This window comes from Colletotrichum karsti, assembly GCF_011947395.1.
Source record: "Colletotrichum karsti strain CkLH20 chromosome Unknown Scaffold13, whole genome shotgun sequence".
NCBI classification, from domain to species: domain Eukaryota; kingdom Fungi; phylum Ascomycota; class Sordariomycetes; order Glomerellales; family Glomerellaceae; genus Colletotrichum; species Colletotrichum karsti.
In genome coordinates, this window is record NW_024065913.1 from 195193 (window position 1) to 221123 (window position 25931).

The 25931-nt window shown below is 55.1% G+C and overlaps 9 protein-coding genes across 9 annotated transcripts; 7 read left to right on the top strand and 2 right to left on the bottom strand.

The window, feature by feature from the left end:
* Nucleotides 1-2521: 2521 nt before the first annotated feature.
* CkaCkLH20_04737 (uncharacterized protein) lies at nucleotides 2522-4196 on the top strand (the record flags this gene model as incomplete). Its single annotated transcript, XM_038887456.1, has 5 exons — nucleotides 2522-2741; nucleotides 2815-2907; nucleotides 2957-3430; nucleotides 3483-3611; nucleotides 3685-4196. 5 exons carry the CDS (start codon nucleotides 2522-2524, stop codon nucleotides 4194-4196), a joined length of 1428 nt encoding a protein of 475 aa, XP_038747063.1.
* A 1991-nt stretch (nucleotides 4197-6187) lies between these two features.
* Nucleotides 6188-6865, top strand: CkaCkLH20_04738 (uncharacterized protein; the record flags this gene model as incomplete). Its single annotated transcript, XM_038887457.1, has 1 exon — nucleotides 6188-6865. The coding sequence occupies one exon, from the start codon at nucleotides 6188-6190 to the stop codon at nucleotides 6863-6865; it is 678 nt and encodes a 225-aa protein (XP_038747064.1).
* A 5570-nt stretch (nucleotides 6866-12435) lies between these two features.
* On the top strand, nucleotides 12436-13350 carry CkaCkLH20_04739 (uncharacterized protein; the record flags this gene model as incomplete). Its single annotated transcript, XM_038887458.1, has 1 exon — nucleotides 12436-13350. The coding sequence occupies one exon, from the start codon at nucleotides 12436-12438 to the stop codon at nucleotides 13348-13350; it is 915 nt and encodes a 304-aa protein (XP_038747065.1).
* A 604-nt stretch (nucleotides 13351-13954) lies between these two features.
* CkaCkLH20_04740 (pyridoxamine phosphate oxidase family protein) lies at nucleotides 13955-14767 on the top strand (the record flags this gene model as incomplete). Its single annotated transcript, XM_038887459.1, has 1 exon — nucleotides 13955-14767. One exon carries the CDS (start codon nucleotides 13955-13957, stop codon nucleotides 14765-14767), a length of 813 nt encoding a protein of 270 aa, XP_038747066.1.
* An 852-nt stretch (nucleotides 14768-15619) lies between these two features.
* CkaCkLH20_04741 (uncharacterized protein) lies at nucleotides 15620-17608 on the bottom strand (the record flags this gene model as incomplete). Its single annotated transcript, XM_038887460.1, has 2 exons — nucleotides 15620-17300; nucleotides 17355-17608. The coding sequence occupies 2 exons, from the start codon at nucleotides 17606-17608 to the stop codon at nucleotides 15620-15622; spliced, it is 1935 nt and encodes a 644-aa protein (XP_038747067.1).
* A 477-nt stretch (nucleotides 17609-18085) lies between these two features.
* Nucleotides 18086-20659, top strand: CkaCkLH20_04742 (protein phosphatase 2a; the record flags this gene model as incomplete). The annotated part of the gene is made up of 4 exons (XM_038887461.1): nucleotides 18086-19457; nucleotides 19514-19931; nucleotides 19989-20418; nucleotides 20468-20659. 4 exons carry the CDS (start codon nucleotides 18086-18088, stop codon nucleotides 20657-20659), a joined length of 2412 nt encoding a protein of 803 aa, XP_038747068.1.
* An 837-nt stretch (nucleotides 20660-21496) lies between these two features.
* Nucleotides 21497-22085, bottom strand: CkaCkLH20_04743 (duf866 domain protein; the record flags this gene model as incomplete). The annotated part of the gene is made up of 3 exons (XM_038887462.1): nucleotides 21497-21829; nucleotides 21886-22000; nucleotides 22051-22085. 3 exons carry the CDS (start codon nucleotides 22083-22085, stop codon nucleotides 21497-21499), a joined length of 483 nt encoding a protein of 160 aa, XP_038747069.1.
* Nucleotides 22086-22270: 185 nt separating this feature from the next.
* CkaCkLH20_04744 (pentatricopeptide repeat domain-containing protein) lies at nucleotides 22271-24490 on the top strand (the record flags this gene model as incomplete). The annotated part of the gene is made up of 1 exon (XM_038887463.1): nucleotides 22271-24490. The coding sequence occupies one exon, from the start codon at nucleotides 22271-22273 to the stop codon at nucleotides 24488-24490; it is 2220 nt and encodes a 739-aa protein (XP_038747070.1).
* A 427-nt stretch (nucleotides 24491-24917) lies between these two features.
* Nucleotides 24918-25916, top strand: CkaCkLH20_04745 (MYND finger; the record flags this gene model as incomplete). Its single annotated transcript, XM_038887464.1, has 1 exon — nucleotides 24918-25916. One exon carries the CDS (start codon nucleotides 24918-24920, stop codon nucleotides 25914-25916), a length of 999 nt encoding a protein of 332 aa, XP_038747071.1.
* Nucleotides 25917-25931: the final 15 nt, after the last annotated feature.

Sequence of the window (25931 nt, forward strand, 5' to 3'; positions counted from 1 at the left end):
GTCTCTCTGGTCGCCAAAACTTCCACGTTCCTCCCAGGTTGTATGTATTACCGTAAATTGAACCACCAAGAACTTCCCTGGAACATCTTGGTTCGGGAGCATAAGCCAAGTAATCGTCAAGTGTTCAACCTGAATACCTGCCCAGAAAGCCTTGGACCTCTTGCCATCTTCCTGCTACCTCCGTAAAATCTCTTCCTCACAGCTTTATTTTGGAAGCTAATATCAGCGCCGTTTGGCGCAATACGATCATCCTTCACTTCGCTCTATTTGGAAAGACCGGTTTCCCTTACAAGAGCACCGTAGGCTGCATGTTACACCAGCGTCGGTTTCGAATCGGTCTTGAACGAATCTGTAGGCCCTCAAGGATGGCTCATCGTTTTACCAGACTGAGTTTCTTTGGCAGTGAACAACTTCAAGATCTCGGCTCGAAATTGAGGCGCGTTCTGTTCGATGCTCTATGGTGTTGAGTATCTAGCTAAGCGGAACGCTCTTCATTGCCGATACAGATCTTACTGTCGGTATTTAAATATCCACTGCCTTCTCTGTCTGTGTGGACATCTACAGACGTCAGTCGGAAGATCAACTCCATGGTCTTGCCCTATGAAAGAGGCGCCGCCTCAGCATGTTGTTTGCCGTTCGCAAGCTGGTAGTTTAAAGGGCAAGCGTTATCATCCACTAAATCCAAACACTCATGAAGTCCGTCACTCCTGCCCTTTATGTATTGGCTGGTGAATGTCGACAAATAATTTAGCGGTGGCTCACCTTTCTTCCGTTTATCAAGTTCAAGTGTGGGCAGCCAAATTCAGGAGAAACATGTATTTACGCTAATGTGAACGTGATTATACCTCAAAGGCTATACGATCAAAGCTTTTCATTGTGAACACAATAACTTTGTGTATTCAGTGACTTCAAGTGCTTCATTATAGCCAACTAGCATCAAGTCTGCGTTTACCAGTTTTAGAATTGTATTAGCTGAATATATTTCTCCTTGAAGATGTTTTTTATGGCTCTGAACCTATGAAGTCTCTTAAAGAAGAGGCTGTATTTTTCACTCTATTGTCTTGCTCAACCTCATCAACCTCATGTCTCTTTAATGATAATGAGAGCTCTCTGGCATTGCAATTCGCTAACATGCCATAATAATCACATAGTTGCGCAACTATAAAAACTTTCTGGGGGATTTCTCCAGGGTATATTATCAGGGACAACGGATTTTATCCAGGCGTCAGGAGCACCTTTAGAATGGCGTTCAACACTCTGTCCCCCAAACTTGTAGGTAGACTTCGATGGCAAATTCGTACCGCAACACTCGATATGCCGAGGAAGGCATCGCCTTTGGCTGGATTGTTCTCATGGCCCCGAAGCTCTGTAGACCTTACATGCTCAAGTGTCGTTTTAATTTAGTTCAATACGACATGCCAAGTTAAAACCGCTTCTCCAACGCATTCAGTAGGTGAGCTAACGGTGTTTTATCTTCAGGAATCCATGTCAATACCCTTCATCCTGAAATCTCACTGTCATACGGTTGGAAGAAAGTCAAAATGCACTTCAATAAAAGGTCTGAGACGGTTTTCGATGCCTCCAGGTGGAATCAAGTTGGAGACAATCAGAAGTTCGTGTGGTGAATCAACCTAGCGGAAGATAAACACAAATGCAAAGGCTGCTTGGCGATCTGATTAACAAACCTTCATCGGAGTCTCAACTCCATGCGAATTCAGGTGACAAATTATGTTACATGGCGTTATGGCAAAGGCTAAAGATTATGCTAGCAGTAAACAATATCTTCCTATCGTCAAGCAGGCGCAGGTCTGCCACTGGGAGAGTTCACATCGGGACAAGTCAAAACACCAGCCCACGGCCTGTTCAGTGACACGCCTAGCAGACAAAAGAAACCGCTCCCCCGTCCCTCGCCACAACTCTATCTGCCAGTCTCACATTCCCTCCGAGACAACATCACCGTCGGACCAGAAACGGCTACCAGCATCCACGTACGACCCTCCCCAAGGCACACCGCCGGCCGACCAAACATTCACCAAGCCCCTCCCTCGTACGACTCGAGAAATCTTGCTTCTCCTCCCCATCTCGCTTGCCACCACGAGGGAAAGCTTCTGATTGACTGGGTCCGTCCCATCAAACTCCGGACGGAGCCTCACATGAGCCAGCCAGCTCCGCCCTTCGTGCTCCCTCGTCCAAAGGTTGGTTGCCTTACGGGGTTTGACCACGTCATGTCAGGTTTGCCCTTTCACCATCAGATCTCAGATTCATTCACTCTTGTTATCTCAATTCACCAAAATTGCCTCACGGGTGCCTGCTCACCGACATTTGATAAGGATGAGGGGGAGGGGCGGGAGTTTGGCCGTTTTTAAACCCAAGCACCTCAGCATCTTTCCCTTCCGTCTGCGTGTTTTCGTTCAACTCTCGACAACTTGACGCGAGTCTCACAAAACAAGCCAAACGAACTCCTCTCACCTCTGACATCCCAATCTCTTTGTTGACTGTTGTGTCTATCGCATCGCCCACAATGGCATTCGGCAAGAAGAGACGCGTGACGCCGCAGGAGCTCGCCCGGCTCTGCAACTTCGCGACGCCCATGGGTCGCTGCCCCTATGCCAAGGTCACCCTCACCAAGGACGGCAACCGGTACGCTTCCGTCTACTGCAAGGTGCACTGCTGCAAGAAGATCGACAACGCCGCCGCGTGCCAGAACGTGAGGACCAACAACCGTGGATATTGCCATCAGCGTACTTGCCCCTGAACCCCTATCCTCTTGGTTGACTTCACCAAGTTTGCATGCAAACTAACACCTACCCGCAGACATGATGTGTGTAGGCACGATGAACGACCAACGCTGCACAAACTACGTCAAAGACTACGACCCAAGAACATTCAGATTTTGTTCCCAACTCCGTAAGCAGCACCCTTCTACGCCCTCTCAACTTACACCTGACCTCCCCAGACAACTGCACTCAGCCAGGCTGCGACAACCACCGTGTCCGCAATGGCGACGCTGATTTACGCTACTGCAACGACCACCGCTGCTCCCGCGCCGAATGCACCTCCCCGCGCGCCCCCGGCGGAAGCACCTTCTGCACAGCACACACCTGCTCCGCGCCTGCATGCCTCGCCTCGTGCCCCGGCGCGACCGGCGATGCCAACGACCCCTCCCGCTTCTGCAACCGACACCGCATGTGCAACGCCCCCGGCTGCCCGCAGTTCGCGCACGTCCGCGATAATGGAGTCCCGTCGAAGCACTGCGGTGCGCATTACTGCAGGTGGGAGGGCGAGGGGGGCTGCGACGGCCTGCGGGCCGCGATGGCGGACGGCGTCTGCGGGGACCACACATGCACGGAGCCCGGATGCCTTCGACCGAGGGATCATCGGAGGGAGAACTCGCAGTTCTGCAAAGACCACATTTGCAAGACGCGGGATTGTCGGTGGCCCAGATGGCTCGGGGAGTACTGCAACCGACACCAGTGTGGCAGACCTGGGTGCCCAAGAGAAGGAGAGCATAATCACTACTGTGACCGGCATCGTGCCTGCATCACTCCCGGATGTGATCGGTATCGGCAGGTTGATGGAGAGAATATCGGACAGCACTGCGAGGAGCGTAAGTTTGTCATGTCTTATCTGTGCTTCACCCTTCGTCGTCCGACATAAGGCAACACTATTCTGACGGCAAATTAGATTCTGGAGCCCGCTGCCGACTCCCCAACTGCGACAACCGTGTCGCCGCAGATAGAACGCTGTGCGAGAACCACGTCTGCACTCTACGGCACTGCGGCAATGAACGGGCCCTCTTCAGCAACGGTCTCTGCGCAGAGCACAAGTGTGCCGTCATGGCGTGTCCCCATGAGCGTGCCCATGTGAACCTCGAGGGCATGTTTGCCATGCTGGGTGCTAGAGGCGGCTTCGAGTGGAGGTCTGCGTACTGCAACGGCCACGCCTGTCGGGGCACTCAGTGCGTGGCCCAGGCCATCGAGAACACGCACTTCTGCCGGGCTCACACGCAGTGTCGGCAGCCAGGATGCACACAGGTCGTGGACCCGAACGGACACGATCCGACTGTCTGCGCGGATCATAATCGGGTGGGGCCTGGTGGAGCGGGAAGGCGCGGGGTGTTGGGTGGTGATCCGTATGGGTACGGGGGTGGTGGATGGCCTGGCGTTGGGGCTTGGGGTGTAAACGCGGCTATTTAGCAAGATCATAAGGTCTTTCGCGAGTCTTTGGGCTGGAGTATTGAGATCAAAAGTTGGCGGATGTCTGATTTTCGTTTTCGTACCTCCAGTAAGTTAGTAAGTCACACCTTGAAAACAAGAAAAACGGCTCGTTTCGTGATTGGAAGCAGTAGCCACAAGTTCGAGTCCTCCGCGTAGGTGCGTGCCGAAATGGGCCATTTCGCATCTGCGTGTCAGCATCTTTGTTGACTACCACCTGGCTTGTAGACTCATGCAAAGCCAATTTGCCACTGGCAGGAGGCAGCGATATTCGTCGGGTTCCCTTCAGGTCTTAACAAGACTCAAGATATGTGCCGTCAAGTTCTTTCTTCCAAAATCTGTTTTCGTCTGGCTGCCTCAGAGGCGTCGAGACACCAGAGGGAGAGCTGATTGTCGAAGGAACGGCATCCTGACCAGCAGAAACACGTGAAGTTGCAAGGGCGCTTTCGATAGCAGGGTAGAGACAAAGTGGACAATCCTCGTACGGCATTATTCGTCTGCCTAAAAGAGCTGGTAAGTCCTATGCGGTAGCCTTGCCGGGGCTATGTCGACGACCTGAAAGATGATGGAGGGTGAGTTGGACGTTGTTGGTTGAAGTTTGAAGAGAAAAAGAAAGAAAGAAAGTACGTATCGTTGCGTAAATCCCAATTGGGAAACGCGTACATGGTGGAGGCAGCCCAAGCGCAGCCGCGATGATTGACAGGGGCTGCACAGTAATCAGCACAAGGACTTATGCGGGGAATGACGTTATTCGTACGGAGACGCGAGACGCTCGCTTGAGGCTTCGGCCGCCAATCACCTGCCCAGCGCATTCTGATCTCCAATTTTCTCCAACTCCAACCTTCAACCAACAACGACATCACCAAACAACCACACCGGCTGGCAAGCTACAAAGAATCGCTTTATAGCTTATTTTAGAGCTGCATGAAAGGAACTCAACCATGCCCAGGTTTCATCCGTTCATCTCTTAGGTTTTTCCGTTTCGTGCTCACTAACCCCCTTGCTCTTCTCGCGATGACTGGGATGCGCAACCGGCGACTCGACAAGCTCAGCCCCGGAGCCAGTCCCGGATGACCTCCTCGGGAGTGAGACATGCCCCTCATGCGCTCGCGGCCAAACGACATCCCAAGTCTCACCACACTCAACTTGTGAGGGCCTCTACATGACTGCTACACACATCTTATGAGCCCTCGTTCGTCTCACTCCTAGGCCAGCGACCTGCCACCCGACACCGCTGCCGGCACCAACTACCCACCGTTGAAGGGGCCGTCGGTCGCAAGGGCGGAGGGTAAAGAGAAGACGAAGATAGTGTCGTTACCCATAACGCTCTTTCAACTAAACACGCATTTCTCCTGCCCCCAAACCCTCTATCCACACACACGTACTCACGCGTCAGCCACCGAACCGGCTCCCATCCCTCTCCTGCCCACGCGCTTGTGCCTCGTGGTCGCTGCCTCTTTTTGAGCAGCACACCTCGATGACTCGATTAATATTGAGGCACCCTTCGCCCTCAAGTCCGAGATGGCCTCCCGGGACGACGGTTTAGTCCTATGTCAGGGCACTGCCTTACATGAACGCTTTAAATCAAGCCTTACCCGCGTCCCGCTCCGGCCATGCCGCCGTCTCACCAATCCTCGTTCGTCCCCAGACCCTTAGTCTTCTGCTCCGATCACCTGCAATCTCTCTAGCCCTTGTGGGTTCTTGCCCGTCGTTACAGATTCCCATATCAAGGCCTCGATCTCTCCTTCCCCCAGGATCGTCGACCTCTGATCCTCACCACTTCTCCAACGGCTAACTTCAGAACTCGCAAGACACAAAGTCAACCAAATTCTCGATAGCCTCCTGCATTAGCTGAAAGCCACCGCAACTTACACCAAAGACCGCAAGCCCGGCGGTCTCCCTCGTCCCTACAGCCAGCGTAGGGAACGAGTAGAGAACCCTTCAAACACTTTCTACTTCGAAGATCCTTTCGTATGTCTGGCCGCCGCTGGTACTTCGAGTCCTCCCCGGACGGCCGCGAGTTCGTCTCTCTCAAGCGTTCCCGCTCGCATCATTATCACAGCCGCCATCACTATGACAGGCCGTCGCCGCCTCCCCACCGCTGCTGCCGCGACGACTGCTGCCATCTAGGCCGCGACGAGTGGAACGACCTCGTGGGACGTGAGCGCAAGCTCCGCGAGACCAACGAGTGTCTCGCCCGCGACAACCAGACTCTCAAGTGCAACTTCGAGGCCGCCGAAGCCGAGGCCCGTCGCCTCGGCGGCATCCTCCCGCTCCTCCAGGCCGAGAACCAGGCCCTCCGCGACGACAACGCCGCGCTGCGGTGCTCGATGGAGAACGCGGGAGGCAACGCGGGCAAGTACCTCCGCGAGGTCGAGAGGCTGAGGCACCGACTACACAAGATGGAGAGGGACCGCGACGGCTTCCTCGCGCGCATCAAGGAGCTCTCGCGGCACCACATCTCCGACCGCGTCGAGGAGCTGCGGCGCATCATCGTCAACTGGGAGCGTAAATTTGACAGCGTGGACGACCATAACAAGCGCCTGAGGAGGGACATCGATGCCCAGCGGTGCGTCATTCAGCAACAGGAAGAGAGGCTGCATACGTACGAGCGAATCCTGCGTCGTCATGGTTTTGTGAGGTTCGAATGAGAGGTCGAATCATACGTTTTTCTGTTTTTTCTTCCCTGCATTTCACCGTCTCCCAATTCGGGATGCGCGGTCACGTTCAGCATCATTTCTTCAAGCGGAGAATTCCTCTTTCATTGGCAGGAAGGGGATATGTCTGGCTGGATATGCGACTCAGGAAGTCGAGTGGTAAGTGTCCCTGATTCTTTGTCCAGGACGTGTCGTCTAACATCTGAGGAATCGCAGGCTTTCATTGGAGATTGCAAGATCATATCATGATTGGTTTTCGACTCGATAGACTTTCCGACCGGCGATGCTCCATTGGACACTTGCCATGCAGGCAGGGTGTAAGCCGATGATGGGTCGCCATCCTACCTTCTTTCACGACACATTTCATCTGTCATCCGGCTTTTCTATTCATTGCAATTTTGTGTTATTCAACCTTTTGGTCGGGCGCATTCGAAGGACTTTCAGAATGGCGGGTGGATGTTGGAATGTTCCTGTCGTCGCCGCTCTGAGTATTATCAGACACCTTCCTTTTTCTCCTTTGAATCAGAAAGACTCATGTATCAGTTCCAACCTTAATTCGAATAAACAACCGCTTTCTCACCATGAGACGAAACCTCCATGATTAGCGTTGAAATGTCAAAAATAAAGCAGTCCCGTCAGTGACTCGACCCCGGGCACAGGGTCTCGTCAGCAGGTTGAGCCCGAGTCGAGACTCCGTTCCCATGACGCCACAACAACGTCGACTCCCACACCTCCAAAATGACGGGAACCTCACCTAGCTCGCCTCACCTAGGTAGCTTCCCTTCCCACCCATCCATCCCAAAAATCTCACCGCCCTTGATCAACAAGCAAGATGGTGTGCTGCCACGACGCATTAGGTAATCCGCCCGCCAGTCTGCCTAGAACATCAGACCATTATGTAAGCCACGGCAGCTTACGTACACACGCACCCAAGCTTGACCGCCTTACATAATCGCACCAACCAACGACATCGCAACACCACCTCAGTTGCAGACCGCCAGGGTTATCGACGGAAAGATGGTGTGCAGCTTAAGGCTGCAGCTTTTCCCTTGGCGCTAGGCGGTCGCTAGGCGACCCATTTTCTTGCTGCACACAACTCGCAAAGTACGCAGCTTCGTGGTCCCCTCACGACAACACGCAAGTGCGCAAAACGCCTCGTCGTGTCTCCCCCGTCCGGTTCCCCCCGCCAAAAGGATCCCGCGCGCGCGCATTGGATCGGGATCCATGGGACGTCCGTCACCACTCGCTCAGCTCGCCGAGGGTTCACCTCCCGCCAAGGCACGATGCAGGAAAAAACCTTGGTCGCCGTTCACCTAGGTGGGCTAGAGTGCTGACACCGAGGTGAGTGGTGTGTGTGTGTGTGGGGAGGGAAACATCTCGAGTCCGAACTTTCCCATCCGCACACTCTACTTCAGCATCCATTTCGAGGCATAAGATTATGGATGGGGGACATGGGTCGTGGAGCGCCATGAGAGGCTGCGGCCTTCTTGGATGTAACCTCGATCCTTCGCCGTGCGGCTGAAGTCGAATGAGTCTGACTTTGGATGTCCCCAACCGTTTTTGTTTTTGGCTCCCTCAATTTCGAGAGCTGAGGTTGAAAGAAGATCGGGATGGACCAAAAACGGGTTGGGGCTTGGAAACGGTGACAGGCGCCTGCCTGTCTGCCACCGGAGGCCGTGGTGCCTGTCGGTGGGTCCCGCTGAGCACGGACGGTCCCCCGTCTACGTCTGCCCGCTGCTTTTACTCGGCACGTCCACTCACTGCGGAAGGCACCTCTGCGATCTTCCTCCAACAGAGGGCTGCGAAGCCTCAATGACCCATGGTGGAACCTCCTAGGAAGATATCCTAGACAGGCCGAGGAAAACCTTTCTTCTTCCAGGCTCTTTCCATACCGGAAATGACCGGCCGCTGATCTCGTCGTCCCAAGCCATGTCGAAAGGGGCATCGCGTACCAAGGCAAGCACCGCTGACTGCTATCGAACGCAAAATGTCTCATGCAGCATCATTATTTCCGGAAGATAGGTAGGTGATGTGTTCGTTCTATCCCTTTTTGGCTCACGTCGACCGGGCTTTGCAATGCCTCTTGACGTTCGGAGGGACGACGTTGCGAGACGGTCGTGAGTCGATGTATACAGTATCGCGGGTTTTCTCCCTTGTTTTCCATTCTTCTTCTGTCTCCCTTTGAACACTGTCTCTGTACTGCAAGTCCTAACGGTGGGTTTTGGCCGTACGGCAAGACACCCGAGAATGGGACGTAACACGATCACCTGGAGCCGAGTTGGCCAGTCAGCGTACTTCACATGGGCTATGATGAATTTCAGCACGCAAGAGACGGAGATTTCACTGAGATCACGTCGATGGCTGCTCATGAACATAGCTGAACCAGAAGGCCTCGCGTTGATGTCAGAATGGTAGGAGCATTCATAGTTGCCAGTAACCAACAGATGTCACGCTCTCTCCACACCTCCAAACTACCAGAACCGTAAAGCTCAGTCATAAGAAAAGAAGCAACAGAACTTCAGTGTTGCTGCGCAAGTCAGAGGTCTCAAAGTCTGATAGTGAAAACAACGGCTCCAGTACCATTGCGTGTCTGTGCGCAGTCTCCCAACGTCAGCCTTAATTGAGGGTCCCGAACATGACGGAATCGGTGGGCTACAATCTCCTCGGATCCGTTGGCCGAGATGACGAGAACCCAGCCGCCATTTCCCTTGGTCTGTGACTGATACGGACCGGTCGGACTGGGGTTTGAGGGCACGACAGGGATATAGCTCTCTGAACTTGCCTAATCCGGAACCCCATGTTCGCCGCTTTTACCGTTTAATTTTTTCATCCAGGTTCGTTCAACCCAAGGTCATGATAGCCTTCACGAAATTGAAGCACAAATGATTATTTACCGAGATACAATTAAATCCAAGTATTAAACTGAAGGTATTAATGTGTCTGGTTATCTAAGTTGAATCATATATGGACTAAAAGATGGTCTGTAAAAGACAGGCATCTGTTTTCTTCCAGTATCATACATCTTGATTCTTCATGGACTCTATACCTACTGACCCAGCAGGCGGATAGACCGTCTAAAACTTTAAGTTATGGAATAGACCATCGTAAGAGTCCGGGTTAGAAGGAATTGGAGACGATAATGAACAAAAATTACTGAGTATCCAGAGCAGGCAACCGCCCGGTGACGCCAACCTAAGGACGCGAAGTTGCGCCCTCAGAAAAAGGACTACGGGTGGTTGGCCTCAATGAAATTATCGTGTATCTCCAAGTGTGGTATCGCGTTAATCGGCTGAAAAAATCAAGGAATCCGAATGTCAGCATTTAGTACCTAAGGTAGGTAGTTAGAGTCCGAGACTTTGAGCCATCACCCATTCGTGGCCGGTGGTCGACGGGAGGGTTTGACAGGCATGTCAAGAGAGCCGTTGCAGGGAAGTGCCTGCTGCGTTAGCCTGCGGGGCGGTGTCGTCTAGTCTGTGCTTAGCTGCTGCCGCAGCGGACTTCCCAGTGACATTTCTGCTCCAGCGACCACAACTCTCAACCACTCACTCACACCACCACACCTCAGCCTGATTATCGTCGCCATGCGGCCCGCGACGTTCCTCCCAGCGGACGAACACGACGGAAGAATCATGTCGAAACTGACAGATCGGTGCATCAATCCCTCCATTGGCCCTGCTGGACGAACCGAGAATATTCGATCGAGCCAAAGGGAAGCAAGTGCACCTACACGAAGAACGCCAGCAGGATGAGCCATGGTTTGGGGGCTTGCATCCAACGCATGAAGTCGAATGACTTGGAGCCTCAGTCACCGTCGTCATGACGAAACGAAAATTCCCATCGCGACGCGGGGTCCAGACGCCAAGAAAACCGACCGGCTGAAAGGCGTGACTCACGACGCGACTCGTCCGTCCGTCACCTGGCCCCTCATCGGGGTCTCGCGAATGGCTTCATTCCAGGCTGCAAGCCGATCTTGCGATCATCGAGTGGTCATTGGTCCAGCACCGACAACGAACGCAGACGCACATCATCATCCTGGAGACAGAACAGGATCAAGGGGACAGTCGACACACTGATAGCTGCAAGAAAAGGACTACGCAGCGCCAAGCAGAGCATCTTCACGTCGTTGCTGTCACTCCCGTCGCTCTCTGCTCGTTCAGTTGTCATGCCGCAGACCCCTCAATCACCTCACCACGCATTTGCTTCGCCATGTTCTGTCTGCTTGCTCTCTTCTCCCCCATCGGGGTCCTGCAAGTGCATCCCCAGCCTGCCTTCTCGTAGGCGGACCAATCTGCTGGGTACTTTTAGGCCATGTAGCCCGCATTGGCGAACCATTCTTCGCACACACAACACAGTTGGGAAGAGGGAAATAAGGCGTCCACTGAAAAATCCGGCGAAAAAAAAGGCAACCGTTTTTGCGTTTCTGCCTTGCTGGACGCCTGCACCGCCACTCATCACCAATGAGCGTTCTCTCCCACACCGAGAAAACCGCAGCAAAGCCTCCCACCTCTACTCTGTACCCCCTCTGGACCGAGGAATACATGGGAATCGTGAACGGAGTCGGCAGAAATGGGAGGCGATTCCATGTCCCAGACAGAATCGCCTTTTTTCCACTTTCCTCCCGTCCCCACCCTACCTTGGAGCATCCAAGTTCTGGCCCACCGCCGAGACAATCCTCGTTCTCGTCGAGTCCACGTCCCTCCCGTTTCTCTCCAACCCGCAGTTCGCCAGGCAGACGAACGGCGGAATGGTGGACGCGCGGGAGAGACGGTGGATGCCATGCAGAATGCAGCGGGAAACAGAGAACAGGGTACATCTCCTCGTCCCGCAATGTGCTCGGTCCCGTCCCGTACGAAATCAAAGTACACAGGCGGTGACTCTTCTGCAGGACTTCGCCAAGGAGGGATGCCAGCCCTACATGGCCACTACCGATGCAATACCTCAGGAATGTTGTAATCTCTTTGGGCGACGGAGGCATGTCGCAAGTAGCTCAGCCGTTGCCGTATGGTCCTTTTTCCCTGTGCCTCTCCCTCCCAATAACCCATCGCGACTAAGCCCCGGAGGCAGCAGCAGCGCAATGCAATCCACACCCATCTCTCTCTCTCTCCCTCCCTCCGAGTCCGATTATTTTTATTTTATTTCTCTTATTCCTTCGTCAGTCCATACAAGTCGTAATGGCTGTGTCTAAATAAATAAAAAGTCCAAGCCGATGCATTTCCCGTTTCCCTTCCCCCTTTCCCCTTCATTTCAGGTTCGCTTAGTGTTGCTGCCCAAGTCCCGCCAACCTTCCATTGGAAAAAAAATAACAAATTACACTGCCACCCAACTCGCCCTCCGGCTTTTATACTTGACTCACACACTCGACTTGTCTTAACCCGGCCGGCCAACCACCACAACCACCCACATCCAAATTCGAAAACTCTGCCTTTGCCCGAATAGGACGCGACTTATATACGAATATCCGCTTCGCTCTTCGCCTTTTACCTGCTGCTGCGGCGGTCCCAGCTCATCGATTCAACTCAAACTCAACTCATCGACAAGCCTAGCCAGGACAAAACTCAGCAGCCATGTCCGCCAACAGGAAGGAGTACCGGAGTTCCAACCGTGTCTCTTTTCATGAGCCGGTCTCCAACGTGTCAGTCAGAGGTCACCGCCGGCAGGCGAGCGATTCGGGCGTTGGCTCTGACCATGATAGCTACGATGCAAGCCCTGATCGCTCCAAGCAGGCCCTCTACGACTTGCAAAAGACTCATTCCAGTCTCAAGGATGAGCACGCCAAGCTGCAAGAAGCTTTTCGCAACCTCACCGCCCGCTTCAAGGCCATCGAGAACACCAACGAGGTTCTGGAAGACGACAAGAAGAAACTGGCCGCAGAGAAGCGCACTCTCAGGGAGGAGAACCAGAAGCTCCGCGATGACCTCCACAAGGCCCGCTCCAACCAGACTCGAGACCGCGATGTCAAGATGACCGGTGCCATCCCCGCCCAACCCCCTTCTCCCAAGGAAAAGATCCAACGCAGCGCAAGCAAGGCCCGCCGGAGCGAGAGCAAGGCGCCCGGCTCACGAAGCAGCGAGGACAGGGAGCGTGAGGAGCGCAAGGAGCGCAAAGAACGCAAGGAGCGCGAGAAGCGTCACGAAGAGGACAAGCTCCGCCTTAAGGGCCGCTTCGAACTCAAGGACAGCACCGACGATGGAAGCGTCTCCAGCGGCAGCTCGACCCGGAAGAGCTACATCGAGCCCTACGGACCCTCCGCCCCTCGATCCACCGCTGCCGCCACGACAACCTCCATGCCGGAGCGTCCCCGTCGGAAGCGCGCCGACTCGTCCTTCACGTCATCCCGCCCGCAAGTCAACTTGAACGTCACCACCTACGACGACAGCGCAGCCTACGACAACGGCACCTATCTCGCCGAGGACGGCAACTATTACCCTTACCCTCTGCAAGCCGTGCAAGCCGAGCCCCCTCGAGGACGGCAGTACTAAGAAAATTCATACGATGCGCAACAAAAGACCAAGCCCTGTGCGACGCACCAATTCGGGCCATTTCTGGTTAACGAGAGAAAATACGTTTACGATGCATTATCCTGCATTATCCGGTCACAATCACACCGGAAATTCTTCACATCCCTGGCAAGACATCCCAGGCACCCCGCTAAAAAAAATTCGCCCATTCCTGTCAACCACGCCGCAGCGCCCATCTCCAAGACCGGCAGGCGCGGTGACAGGAGGCATGAAGATCCAGGCGAAGTCACCCCGCATCGGCCGAGGAACGCCGATGGCGCAACAACCTTGGCTCGACTTGGGACGATACGCAAACTCGGTTGACTCATCCTTCACGGATCCGACCGTCGTTGCCGGTCACGGACTCATATTTCATCAACTTTGACCGCTTCTCATTGCTCTTTTTTCCCTGTATCAAATCTTGTATCAGTTTCATTCCATCAACATTGCGATACCCCAATACCCTTTTATATACGTTTGAGACGACAAACACCTTTGGTTCACTCCAGCCTTTCCCATTTACCCCTCATCGGCCAACTGCATTTCGAAAAAAACTGCAACCACAAAACCCCGACAAAAAAAAAAGATGAAGCTCTACCCCTCCATCACCCCAGACCTCGCGGAATGGGCCGCCCGCCAACCCGTCTTCTTCACGGCCTCCGCGCCGACCCACCTCCCGCACATCAACGTCTCCCCCAAGGGCCTCTCCGCCCACTTCGCCGTCCTCGGCCCCAACCTCGTCGCCTACATCGACCGCACCGGCTCCGGCTGCGAGACCATCGCCCACGCCTACGAGAACGCCCGCCTCACCCTCATGTTCATGTCCTTCGGCCCCGCCCCGCGCATCCTCCGCCTCTTCTGCCGCAGCCGCATCGTCGAGTGGGATGACCCGGAGTTCGAGTCCTGGATGAAGCGCATCGTCCCCAAGGGCGCCGCCGGCCGGGACACCTACGACGGCGCGCGTGCCGTCGTCCTCGGCGAGGTCTGGGAGGTCCAGACCTCCTGCGGGTTTGGCGTTCCCATGGTCAGGAAGGAGCTGTACGCCCCCGCCGCGGCGTCGGACGACGGGTCCCTCGAGAAGGGCGGCGGCGGCGGCGCTGCTTCTCATCCCGAAGGCGAAAGGGACGAGCTCTCCGTCTTCGAGGAGCGCCCCACCCTCGACAACTACTGGAAGAAGCGCGCCGACAACAACACCGTCCACAAGTACCAGCTCGAGACGAACCTCACCTCCATCGACGGCCTGCCCGGGCTCAAGACGGCGCGGAGGGCAGCCGGCGAGGTCCTCTGGCTCGCGGGTGTCAAGGCGAGAGCGGCGCGTGCCCTTCGCGAGAGGGACGGCGTCCTGCTCGGCTTCTTCCTCGCGGTTCTTCTCTACGGTGTTTTGGCTTTGGTAAAATGAATGAGACGATCTCGTGTAGTGGAATCAAGCCCTCTTCGGGCTGTTATGGGAAAATTTGGTGTTTTGTATTACTTTGTACAGGAGTCTACGGTACGGGATTTTAGATAGACTTTTTGCCGTTTACACGCTGGAACGATCGCACATGGCTTTCACGGAATTTACGGAATTTTTATGGGAATACGGAACTTCTTTTGTTGTACGCTGGAGGATCTAGGATACCTTTAGGGATAGGGGATTCTATCATCCCATTGAATCGAGCCCCAAGCTTGACGTTTGAAAACGAGAATAACTTTCATCGTCCAATCGCGCGAGACCAGACCCAGTGACATTTCCGTTTCCCCATGCGATGAATTCCCATCCTTGTCCAGTTCCCCTCCCCACCGGCGCATCAATCACCTCGACCTCCGACCCACCCGTTCATGCCTCACGCGCATGTCCCGCGCCGCGCTCCCGCAATCAGACATCCCGTCCACGCTGATCGTTCTCGCCTGGCAGGATGGGGGGAAAGAGGAGTCGAATTCTTCTTTCCCCCCTCCCCAAAACGATTCGACGGCGTGTGTGACGGGCAAGGTGAGGTAGGGGGCGGCGGCCAGGGATCCAGGGGGGTGAAACGCGCGCCCAATGGTCAGCTTGCTTGCTTCGAGCCCAACCTCCCATCATCCCGCGCCCTTTGGGCAGGAACGCAGGAACAGCGTTGCGAAGAAAAATTCTTGCTTGTCATCCGCTGCCATGCCATGCCATGCTGCTGCGCTGCAAGATTTTGTGCGGCGGTGCACCATGTAGGTAGGGTAGATCCATGCAAGGCACAAAAATAATACCAAAATCTCCTCTTGGTTTGATCCGCTTCAGAAATCATCCCGCGCCCGCAGCCTTGTCCGCGGCGGCGGTGGCAGCGGCGGCCTGTTCCTTCGCCTTGCCGCCTCCACGACCACGTCTTGTGCGCTTGTGGCGCTGCTCCTCCGGCTTATCGGAGGCGGTGGCACTGGCCTCCTTGTCCTTACTGGCGGCCGGCGTTGAAGAAGACGCCGCGGGCGCGTTGGAGGAGGAAGAAGCGTTGGCATTAGAGTTGCTGGCGGCGGGCTTCTTCTCCTTGCGCTCGAGGACCTGGACGGTACCCTGGGCGACGGTGACGGGGCTGGCGGTGATAGCCTTGACGAGGGATTCGTGGTCGGAGAAGTCGACGTAGGCAAAGCCCTTCCGCTTGTCGATCTCGACGAAGATGACGGTGCCGAAGGCTTCCATGGCCTGCTTGAGGAGGTTCTCAGTGACGCCCTGAGACGGGTTGGCGTGCTTAACGAAGCCGCGGGTGGCACCGGATGTGACTGAAGCACTGGAGCTTCCACCCTTCTTCGAGTTGCCGCCCTTGCCTGAGCTCTTAGGTCCTGTCGGAGGGTTGGACTTGGCCGGAGCTGACTGCGATGAGGAGGCCTCCTTCTCGGCCTTCTCAGCCTTCTCACTCTTTTCCGGCTTTTCCTTGTGCTTGTCTTCGTCTTTCTTCTTCAGCAGAACGACAGGGGTCTTGGCTGGAGCCGGGGTATTGGAGGAAGTGGCTTCGCTGGACTTGCCCTTTGCTTCGTTGGCGGCTGCGTTCTTTCCGCCCCCACCCCTACGAGTGCGACCCGACTTGGGCGCGGTAGGCGCTGTGTCACGCTCAGAAGCCCGAGTAGCGTTCGAGGATGTTTGCGCTGGTGCAGCCGGAGGCGCCGCGGGAGCAGGGGGCTCAGGCGCAGGCTGAGCTGCTTCCTTCGAAGTCGGAGTCGTGGCCTTCGCTTCCGCCTCGGCCTTGGCAGCATCCAGTCGAGCCCTTCTATGGGCGCTTCCGGGACTGATGCCAAGATCGCGCTGCAGGATGCGCGCGGCAGCCGCAATACCGGCTCGTCGACTCTTGGGTGCGTCTGATGCAGCGGCGGAGCTTTGGGACGTCGAACTCTGGGTGGTTTGACTGGCAACCGCCTCCGCTGCCTTGGCGGCCTCAGCAGTCGCCTTCTTGGTGAGAATCTTGACCGTCTCCTTGGGCTTGTCCGTCGATTTCTCTGATTTCGAATCCTTCTTACCCTTCTTGGTTTCCTCTGCGGTCGCCGATCCCTTGCCCTTGGTGTTTTGTGATTCCCTGGCCTGCTTCGCACTCTTAGCGGCAGCAGCCTCCTTCGCCTTGTTGGCCTTCTTCTCCTTCAAGTACTCGATCAGAGGTGTCGTCGTGACCTTAGATTCCAGCTTCGATTCCTCTCCGTCCTTATTCTCGGTACTATCATTCTCCTTGTCCTGCTCCGGGTTGGTCAGAGAATGGAGGAAAGCCATGAATTCGGGGTCTTGGTCGATCGTTCCCTGTCGCGGGTCGGTTCGTTTCTTGCCGCTCGGAATCTTATTGTAAAGAGCACGCTCGAGAACGGGTGGTCCGACGAGGCATGGGTTGTTGGACGTCATTTTCGCGTCCTCCCATGACTTGGCCTGGATGAGGGTAGACAATGTGTTCAGATTCTCACGCTTGAGGACATGCAGGTAGAGTCTTGCGGGCTTCGACGACTTCGCGGGGCTACGTCAAACGAGATTAGTTGGATTCGAAAGGAGCCGAGTAGAACACACATACTCTTGCGATATCTTTCCTGTCTCGAAGTTGTGCCAGCTGACGAGCCCTTGTCCCGCCTTCCACTCGTCGCCAAGGTTGTTCCACAGCTCTTGCTCCGTCAGGCCAGGAGGCAGTCTTCTAATTACGACCTTCTCGCCCTCGACAGGAGCACGACTCTTGTTCGACTTCGGCGCATCGGCGGTAGCCTGCTGGCCCGAGACTGGAAGAACGCCGTTCGTCTTGCGCGATGCGCCTTGGGCGCTCGACGTCGCCATCGTGGTTGGAGGGCCTTGTAGGACTCCAAAATGCGATTGTGTTTTTGGAGAACTCCGAATAGATTGGGCGACTTTGTCTCGAGGTTGGTTTATTGTTGAAACTAATGCAAGCTACGTGCAAAGCAAGGTTTAGATGTTAGCCCCGTATGGATAGCAGATTGCCTCTGTGCCCTGGACACAAGGGGTCACAGTTGTGGCCGTGTGGATGTTGTCAATATGTGATGCAAGGGTGTTGACGCGCGGGGTGGCTTGGTTCAAATCAACCTCAGATCTGAAAGAATGGTGCACAGAGCACTTACCGCCATGAAGTGGGCCTTATCAGATAAGAATTGTCTAACCTTTTTGGGATAGCTCTCTTTTTGTGGAGAAGCACCCTTTTTCTTCAGGAGAATCTTCGGATAAACTTCTCCCTTCACACTTTCCCTCGGTCAAACAATGTTCCGACACATCATTTAGCCGAAAATCACCCACAACGCCATGGCCACAATGAGCAAGGATACCGAGTCCGCCGAGAACAAAGAGTCGCAAAAGGACGACTTTCCGGAGGCTTTTCCGGATTTCGATGAGAACAACATAACTCAAATCGCCCCGCAGACGACGACGGAGGGAAATCGTGTCCAGAGAGACGCGACGGAGTCAGATTATCGACCGCCGACTGAAGCACAAATTCAAGCGGCGATTCAGCGCGCGAACCTCGCATTCAGCAATCCGCTTACCAACGTACCGAGACGTGGACCTCCCGGCGCCGGCCGTGCACGTAATCGTTCTACGGAGGTTTCGTTCTCTCTTCCGACTCCAAACCCTGGAATCCGATCACAGCAGTCGCCGCGTCTTCCTCAGGCACCCACAACCAGCTCTCCTCCGCCAGTTGCGTCAGGTTCAACTCGTGGTCGAGGCATTTCGGTCCCTGGTAGAGCGGGCTACATCCCCACACTACCTGCTGCCAACCGCACTGCGCAGCTGATACGCCCTCGTGCTACGAATTTCAGCCGCCCCATTGTCGTCGGTGGCTTCGACAACCCCTATCAAGAACACCTGCAGAGACTCGCGCGTCGCGAAGCCGACGACAAACGTGCTCTTGAAGCATACAGCAAATCTCCGACCAGTGTTGCCCAGCAGCCTCGACCTCTTCCAGAGCTACCCCCTGCGACCACCATCCCGCCGCCCGTTTTCGCACATGCTGAAGCCCCTCCCCCCGCTCAGCCCGCTAACCCACCACATCCTCTGAGGTCAAATCCGGTCGCTTCGAGTCCCCAAGAGCCTTCCACCACTCTCCCAAGACGCCGTCAGCGGTCTTCGTCGATATCAATCCACGTTAACGATACCCCCGCCATCTTTTGTGGAACGTTTGGTAATCGACCCGTCCCCGAGACTATCCCCGAGGAGACTTCCAACGAAGAAGACGACTTCGATTATTCAGAGGAGCCTGTGGTGCACACTGCCCAAGTTGGCCGCGTTGTTCGACGTCCCGACGATCTCACCAACGAAGACGACTCATCCAACTTACGGCTTCGTGGCGGAACCCTAGACATCGAAGACTTCGACGAGGGATTCGATCCGGACTACTACGAGTCCGACGAGTGCGAAGACGACTTGGTCGAGTTGACGGAAGAGTTCAACCCGAACATATCAGAGGATTTCGACCCATACGAAGCTGAGGCAAATTCCCAGGTCCACGCACAGATTCTGGACAACAAGATGGCCAGCCACATTCCCCGTCCGGGCCCTGCCCAGCTCTCGCCCAACGCCGGATTGGACGAGTGGTTAGAGGAGGCTAAACAGTGCCACTATTTACCCGAGCGCGCGATGAAGGAACTCTGCGAGCTGGTAAAGGAGGTTCTGATGGAGGGTAAGAATGCCCAAATGTTGGCCTGGTATTGCGTTTCACTGACAATTTACCATCAGAATCAAACATTCAGCCTGTCTGCACTCCCGTAACAATTTGCGGCGATATTCACGGCCAGTTCTACGACCTTTTGGAGCTGTTCCGCGTTGCAGGTGGCATGCCTGGCGAATCTCGAGTTGAGGCTCCCAAGACAGCCACCACGGTCATCAGCCCCGAGGATATCGAGCCGCCTACTGAGATCACGAATCCCAAGCTGAAGAAGAAGCTCAAGAACGCTGGCAGTCCTACTCCCGACGACGAAGACGACGACGAGGCGGCTGCCGCCGATACGACCACGACCTCCCGACCCGACTCTGCCGTTGAGGTTAGCGCAACTTCACAGTCTGCCGACACCAGATTTGTCTTCTTGGGCGACTTCGTCGATCGTGGCTACTTCAGTCTGGAGACATTCACTCTTCTGATGTGCCTGAAGGCCAAGTATGTGGCGTCAACATCTCAAATAAAAACGTCTCGGCGTGCTAACCTGATTTTCAGATACCCCGACAGAATCGTTCTCGTTCGTGGCAACCACGAGTCTCGCCAGATCACCCAGGTCTACGGTTTCTACGAGGAGTGCCAGCAGAAGTACGGCAATGCCTCGGTCTGGAAGGCATGCTGCCACGTCTTTGACTTCCTCGTTCTGGCTGCCATTGTTGACGGCGAGCTTCTCTGCGTCCACGGTGGTCTCAGCCCCGAGATCCGCACCATTGACCAGATTCGTGTTGTTGCTCGTGCTCAAGAAATCCCCCACGAGGGCGCATTTTGTGATCTTGTGTGGTCGGACCCTGAAGACGTCGAAACCTGGGCTATCAGCCCGCGTGGCGCCGGCTGGCTCTTTGGCGACAAGGTGGCTACTGAGTTCAACCACGTCAACGGTCTCAAGCTCATTGCCAGAGCTCATCAGCTTGTGAATGAGGGCTACAAGGTACACGACTCATTCCACGTTGTTATTTGCATCGCTGACCTTTGCGTAGTACCACTTCCCTCAGAACTCGGTCGTTACCGTCTGGTCTGCGCCCAACTACTGCTACCGCTGCGGTAATGTTGCATCTATCATGACTGTGGACAAGGACATGAGTCCCAAGTTCAGCATCTTCTCTGCAGTTCCCGATGATCAACGCCACGTTCCTGCCAACCGTCGCGGGCCCGGCGATTACTTTTTGTGATCAATTTCTCACTGCTGCTACGTCTTGAAACACGCCTGCGAATGTTCCAGGACTAGGGAAGGCAATAGACCTGTATCTGGGGCATTACAATCTCTGATTCTGCAGGCGTCCCCTTTCATGAAGGGGGCAAACAACGAATACACACGTTCGTCTCACATACCACTGTCAGAGTAGGAGAAATTCGAGCTCCTGAGCAAAGCAGGACAAGGCGTTTTGCAATGACACACTTCGGGATGGGGATGATTGAGAGATCGTCATCACCGAATTTGTGCACCGCAAGACCTTCTGTCAACGGATCGCAAACGACTAACGCAACGACGAAAGGACTTGGACAGGAGTCTACCACTAGGCTCTGGTTGACCCCATGCAAGGGTCTCATTGATTTTGTTTCTTGCACAAGGAGTGGAAGTTCGCTCTAGGACCGAGGCCTGCCTTAGTCCCGAGGAGGAACGAACCACTACCGTTGATGCAACATGACGCAAGGCTTTTCAGATAAGAGCCTTGGAGATGGCTGGCCCCCAAACATAGATGGACAAACGAAGAGGGGATGATTTGGCTTTGCAACGTATGTGATGATGCCATGCATGGAATAAGAAGGCAGGGAAGACCTTCTTGTAGAAATAGGTTAGTTTAGAGAGGTCTTAAATACCCGATACATGTTGGACTGAGGAAAGTCGTTGCCTTCGTGCGAATTGATCATTGCAAATCAAATATCTGGATGCTCGATTCAGTCGCATACCACGATGTACCAAAAAGGGTATGAATACGCCTGCCTTTTCTCAACCGCCGCCACCAACTCCACATCATCCTGCTTCACACCACATAGTTCGATCCCATCTAAGCACGCTTAACCTCCCACTTCAACTCCTTGATGCTGACTTCCTCGCCAGCCTTTTCATCGTAGTCGAACCACTCGCCATCGGTGAGCTCGATGCCAGTGAACTTGGTGCCCGAGTCCACGCCCTCCGCAAGCCACTCTCCTTCAGGTACGAAATCGACAAATTCCAGACCTCGGCAGTCGAACTCGATGATCTTTCGTTGCTTGGCAGGTTCAACCTGCTCATAAGGAGCAGGAGCGGCCTTGATGGAGGCGGAAGACTCGCGCTTGCAGTTCTTGCATTTCCACACAAAGTTGGCCTCGCCTCTGCTACCGCTCATCTCGTTGTTTTCCTGAATGCTCGTAAGTGACTGGGCTTCGTCAAAGGCGCAACAGAGAAAGTTCATACGAAGCGGTTGACACCCACGGTCTTGTCGTGGACCTCGCGACAAGATGTGCACTGGACCTTGAAGGTGTACCAGAAGGGGTTGCCCTCGCTGTCGTCGGGGCGCAGGTTCGTGACCCTAGTAAGATTAGCGAAATCGGTACCACAAAGACCAGGAGAGTTACTCACCCCTCAAGCTCGGCTGTGAGATAGAGAGCGAACATGTTGACTGGTTTCAGGATTATCCTCTTGATTTGCAAAAGAATTTGACGGTCTGGACAGTCGCTTGATGCTGCACGGTGCTCTCCTCAAAGCTCATAGCGAAGCCCATGGATGGTGGGGTTGGAGGGGCAGTTGCGTCACTTCTCTAAGCGGATAGCTCGCTTAGCCACAATTTCCGCCTAATCGCATGACTCCAATTTTCGATATTCCCATTCAATTGGATCCGGCAACTCGGTCCTCCAAACGTCAATATTCCGCATCAGATCATACCCTCGACGCCGACGACATCCCGACGCCCAACCCGCCCAACCCGCCGAACCGATCAATTGGACTCACCTGGGGCTGCCGATGCAGCCGGCATGCCGTGGGAATGCAGGCACTATGGTCCAGAGCGGGCCAGGCGCACCACTGCGGGTGCAAGGCCTGCTTCAAGGCCGCCGGGGGCATGATACGGCAGTCAGCGACGCGGGTGACGCCTCGTAAACCGACCTTCAGCGAGATCTTCACAGCCTGTTACACGGGCATCATGGCTTCCGCCGCCGTGATTGACGCGAACGTCAAGGACAGACGACGACTGGCGCTGGAACAGGAGCTCGAGCAGGCGAAATTGGAGCTCGAGATGTTAAGGAAGAAGCACCCGCCACGAAAACTCGACGTCGACGAGCCACCCCCGGCCAGCACGGAGAACCGATACAAGGGCGCGCTGTGGGATCACGTGGCGCAGAGCAGCGAGATTGCAAAATATCTGGACTCTCTTCGCGATGTGCACGGCAAGGCAAAACCGCTCCGCAGGTCCGTCCAGGTGAGGGCCTGGTTGGACGAGTGCGGCTTCGGCGTGTCGAAAGAGGATCTGGAGAAGCTGGAAGACTTTGACTATGCGGCATTGGACGCGCGCTTACTGGAGGAGGAGATGAGGCCATATCCCCGCCAGATTCATCGCTTGCCGAAAACCCTCGCTCAGTTGGAAGCGGCGGAAAACAATACCGTACTCATGGTCAACAATCTTCTCACGCACTCTCAACGAATATGGCGGGAACCCCTTTGGCGACCTATCCGCGACATGGTGACCGACCTTCGTCGACAGAATCTGCCCAGGTTCGAACGGCGTACTGATGTGGAAGGAATGTTGGAGAACAGCAAAAGGCTGAACGCTTCCCTGCGCGCCATTTTCGCGAACGATACTTATAATCGGCGCGAAAAGGTCATGAAGGTCATCCACAACCTTCTCGTATCGCCAGCGCCAACAACAATTCATACCTATAACCTGCTTATACTCGCCCTCGACCGCCTTGGGCTCTTCGTCTTATCGCAAGGTGTGGTGGGCCCTCTACTTTATGGCAGACGTGAGCCAACGAGGAGTACTTTGCTCTGCCTACTCAATCACTTCAAAGAAGATGGCAACGACAAGCAATTCTTTGAGCTGATTCAGCGTTTCACGGGGAAAGACCCCCGCGGCATCGTCGGTCGGAGGAAAGACTTCGATGATTTGGAAGAGAGAGACTCGCTCTTCATGTGGGCAGTATTGAAGAACGTCGCCGTCAGCGATAACTGCGTTACCGAGAGAGCTTGGCTTGATCTTGATATCTTTACGGCCATCATTCAGGGCCTACTGAAATTCGGCTGGGTGAGGCACGCCACCGCGGTCTTCGCTGTCGGCCTAAAGCATGGCATCGACTTCAGCATGCATACAATATCGCAACTGATTATGCACATTACACACACCCTGGATGCGACTGCTGCGCGTCAGATGTTACTCGCTATCAAGATGAAGCCCGGGGTTCTCCAGGCCAAGGCCAAGACCAAGCAGGCGGAGAACCGGAAACACCTCGCGAGAAGCATTCAAATCCTCATTGGCATCTGCCATCACCCAGAGAATCTCGACTCTGTGGCTCCATGGTTACACGTCCCAACATCGGCGCTGCTATCGAAGGAGCAGCATCTGGGCATTCACATGACCAGCCTACTACACGAGATTTCGAAATCGGCCGCAAAAATGAAGAAGCTCAAGACAGAATTCAAGGAAATTCATGACGTTTTAAAGGTCCGTCAAAGGAGAGCACGAAGAAACGAAACACGAACGGCAAAGTTCGAAATAGAACCGGAAAGCATAAGGGAAACACAACAGGCACCAGCAGCGCAAGAGGAACAGGCCCACCAATTGCAACCCAAGCCGTACCTGACATCAGCTCAGTTCAAAGAGGCTTTGATGCAGGATGCTGCGGAGGAGACTGCGCGGCCGAAGACGCCTGAACACACGTGGCTCCAAACCTCTCCAAATCTCAATCGCACACAGTACCGCTTCATGGCGCGGCTGCGCTCGAAGAGGTTGGCAGTGGCCGAGGCTGCATTGTATGAAATGGACTCGCAGCGGCAGTTGGGACCATCTGCAGAGATAACATCGTGTTAGTAGCCCAAGGCGAAAGCAGTAGAGTGTATTTGTAGTATACAGTCTTGGAGAAGACATGATGACGAGAGCATATTTGGGGCGACCCTGATCTGACACGACGCTCGCCAGAGAGCACTGCTTTTTCTTTAGACATTAGAACACGTGGATAAAGTGATGCGTCCACTTGATGAAGGCTCGATGGAAGCTTGGAATTTTGGAATTAGACTCCAATTGGAACATGGAGGTCTCCCTGCTGTCGGGTAACTGCACCGGCCACCTCACGTGAATGGCATCGAGCGCCAGTCCTGCCGATGTGGGCCACTGACAATCAACACCTCACTCCCTGTCATCACTTGCCGTTGGCAGCTCCTTCCCGTTTGCTCGGGCCACGAGGGGGTGACAAACTACAAATCATCTACATCATTCTCAGCCTCTGAGGCTCACAACAATGATCCCTCGTCAATGCGCCGTCTGCTCCAGCCGGAGTCGGCTCCAGCGCTGCGCGGGATGCCAGGTTGTCTACTACTGCGGACGCGACCACCAGACCTCCTGCTGGGCAACCCACAAACGCGCATGCACCAAGGTCAAGAAGTCCCGCGAGAACTATCTCAAGGAGGAGGCCAAGATACGCAACGCCGAAGAGTTCGGATGGGGCTGGACCTGGGAGTCCGCCCAGGGCCACTTCTGGGGCATCGTGGAGACGCGCGACTACATGCGCGCGCGCTACAACTACTGCGATATCATGCTCGAAGTCGACACCGTCGACGCCGTCGAGAAGTCCGTCGAGCACCACTTCGAGATGCTCAAGCTCTGCCGCAGCGACAACATGGGCATCCGCGACGTCACGCCGCACCTGCTCCTCCGCCTCGGCCGCGACCAGGACACGTACGACTTCACCAAGTGGTGGGCCACCACGGGCAGCGAATCCGACTACGACTGGGGCGACGTCTCCCTCCCGCACTTGCACCTCAAGGGAGAAAATGTCCTCGAGGCCGTCGACGTCAAGCAGTTCTCGTCCCTCAGCCACAGCGTCGCCACCGCGCTGCTCAAGATCCGGCTGTTCATGGACCTGCGTGACGTCCGCAACGCCGACCACGCGCTGGGCGTCGCCCTGCCGCGGGAGATCGTGGACATGATCAAGAACCGCGTCCCCCGCACCGACGTCGTCGCGGCGCGGCGCGACCTGCTCAAGGACACGGCCGGGACGGTGCCGCTGATGCGGGACCTCCAGAAGCAGATCCGGAAGCTGGTGGTGTCCGTCGCCGAGCACAACAAGTACATGTGGACTCACATCCTGAACCCCGCGTCTTTCGGACAGGCGATGAACAGCCCTTACTCGATGGGCTCGCACGAGGAGGCGCTGCTGGTGCTCAATTACTGCTATCCGGCGTGGGCGGAAACCCCGGGCTCTGTCGAAGTTGTCAAGCGGGCTGGTCGCAGGACATGATCTGATGCCTGGGTG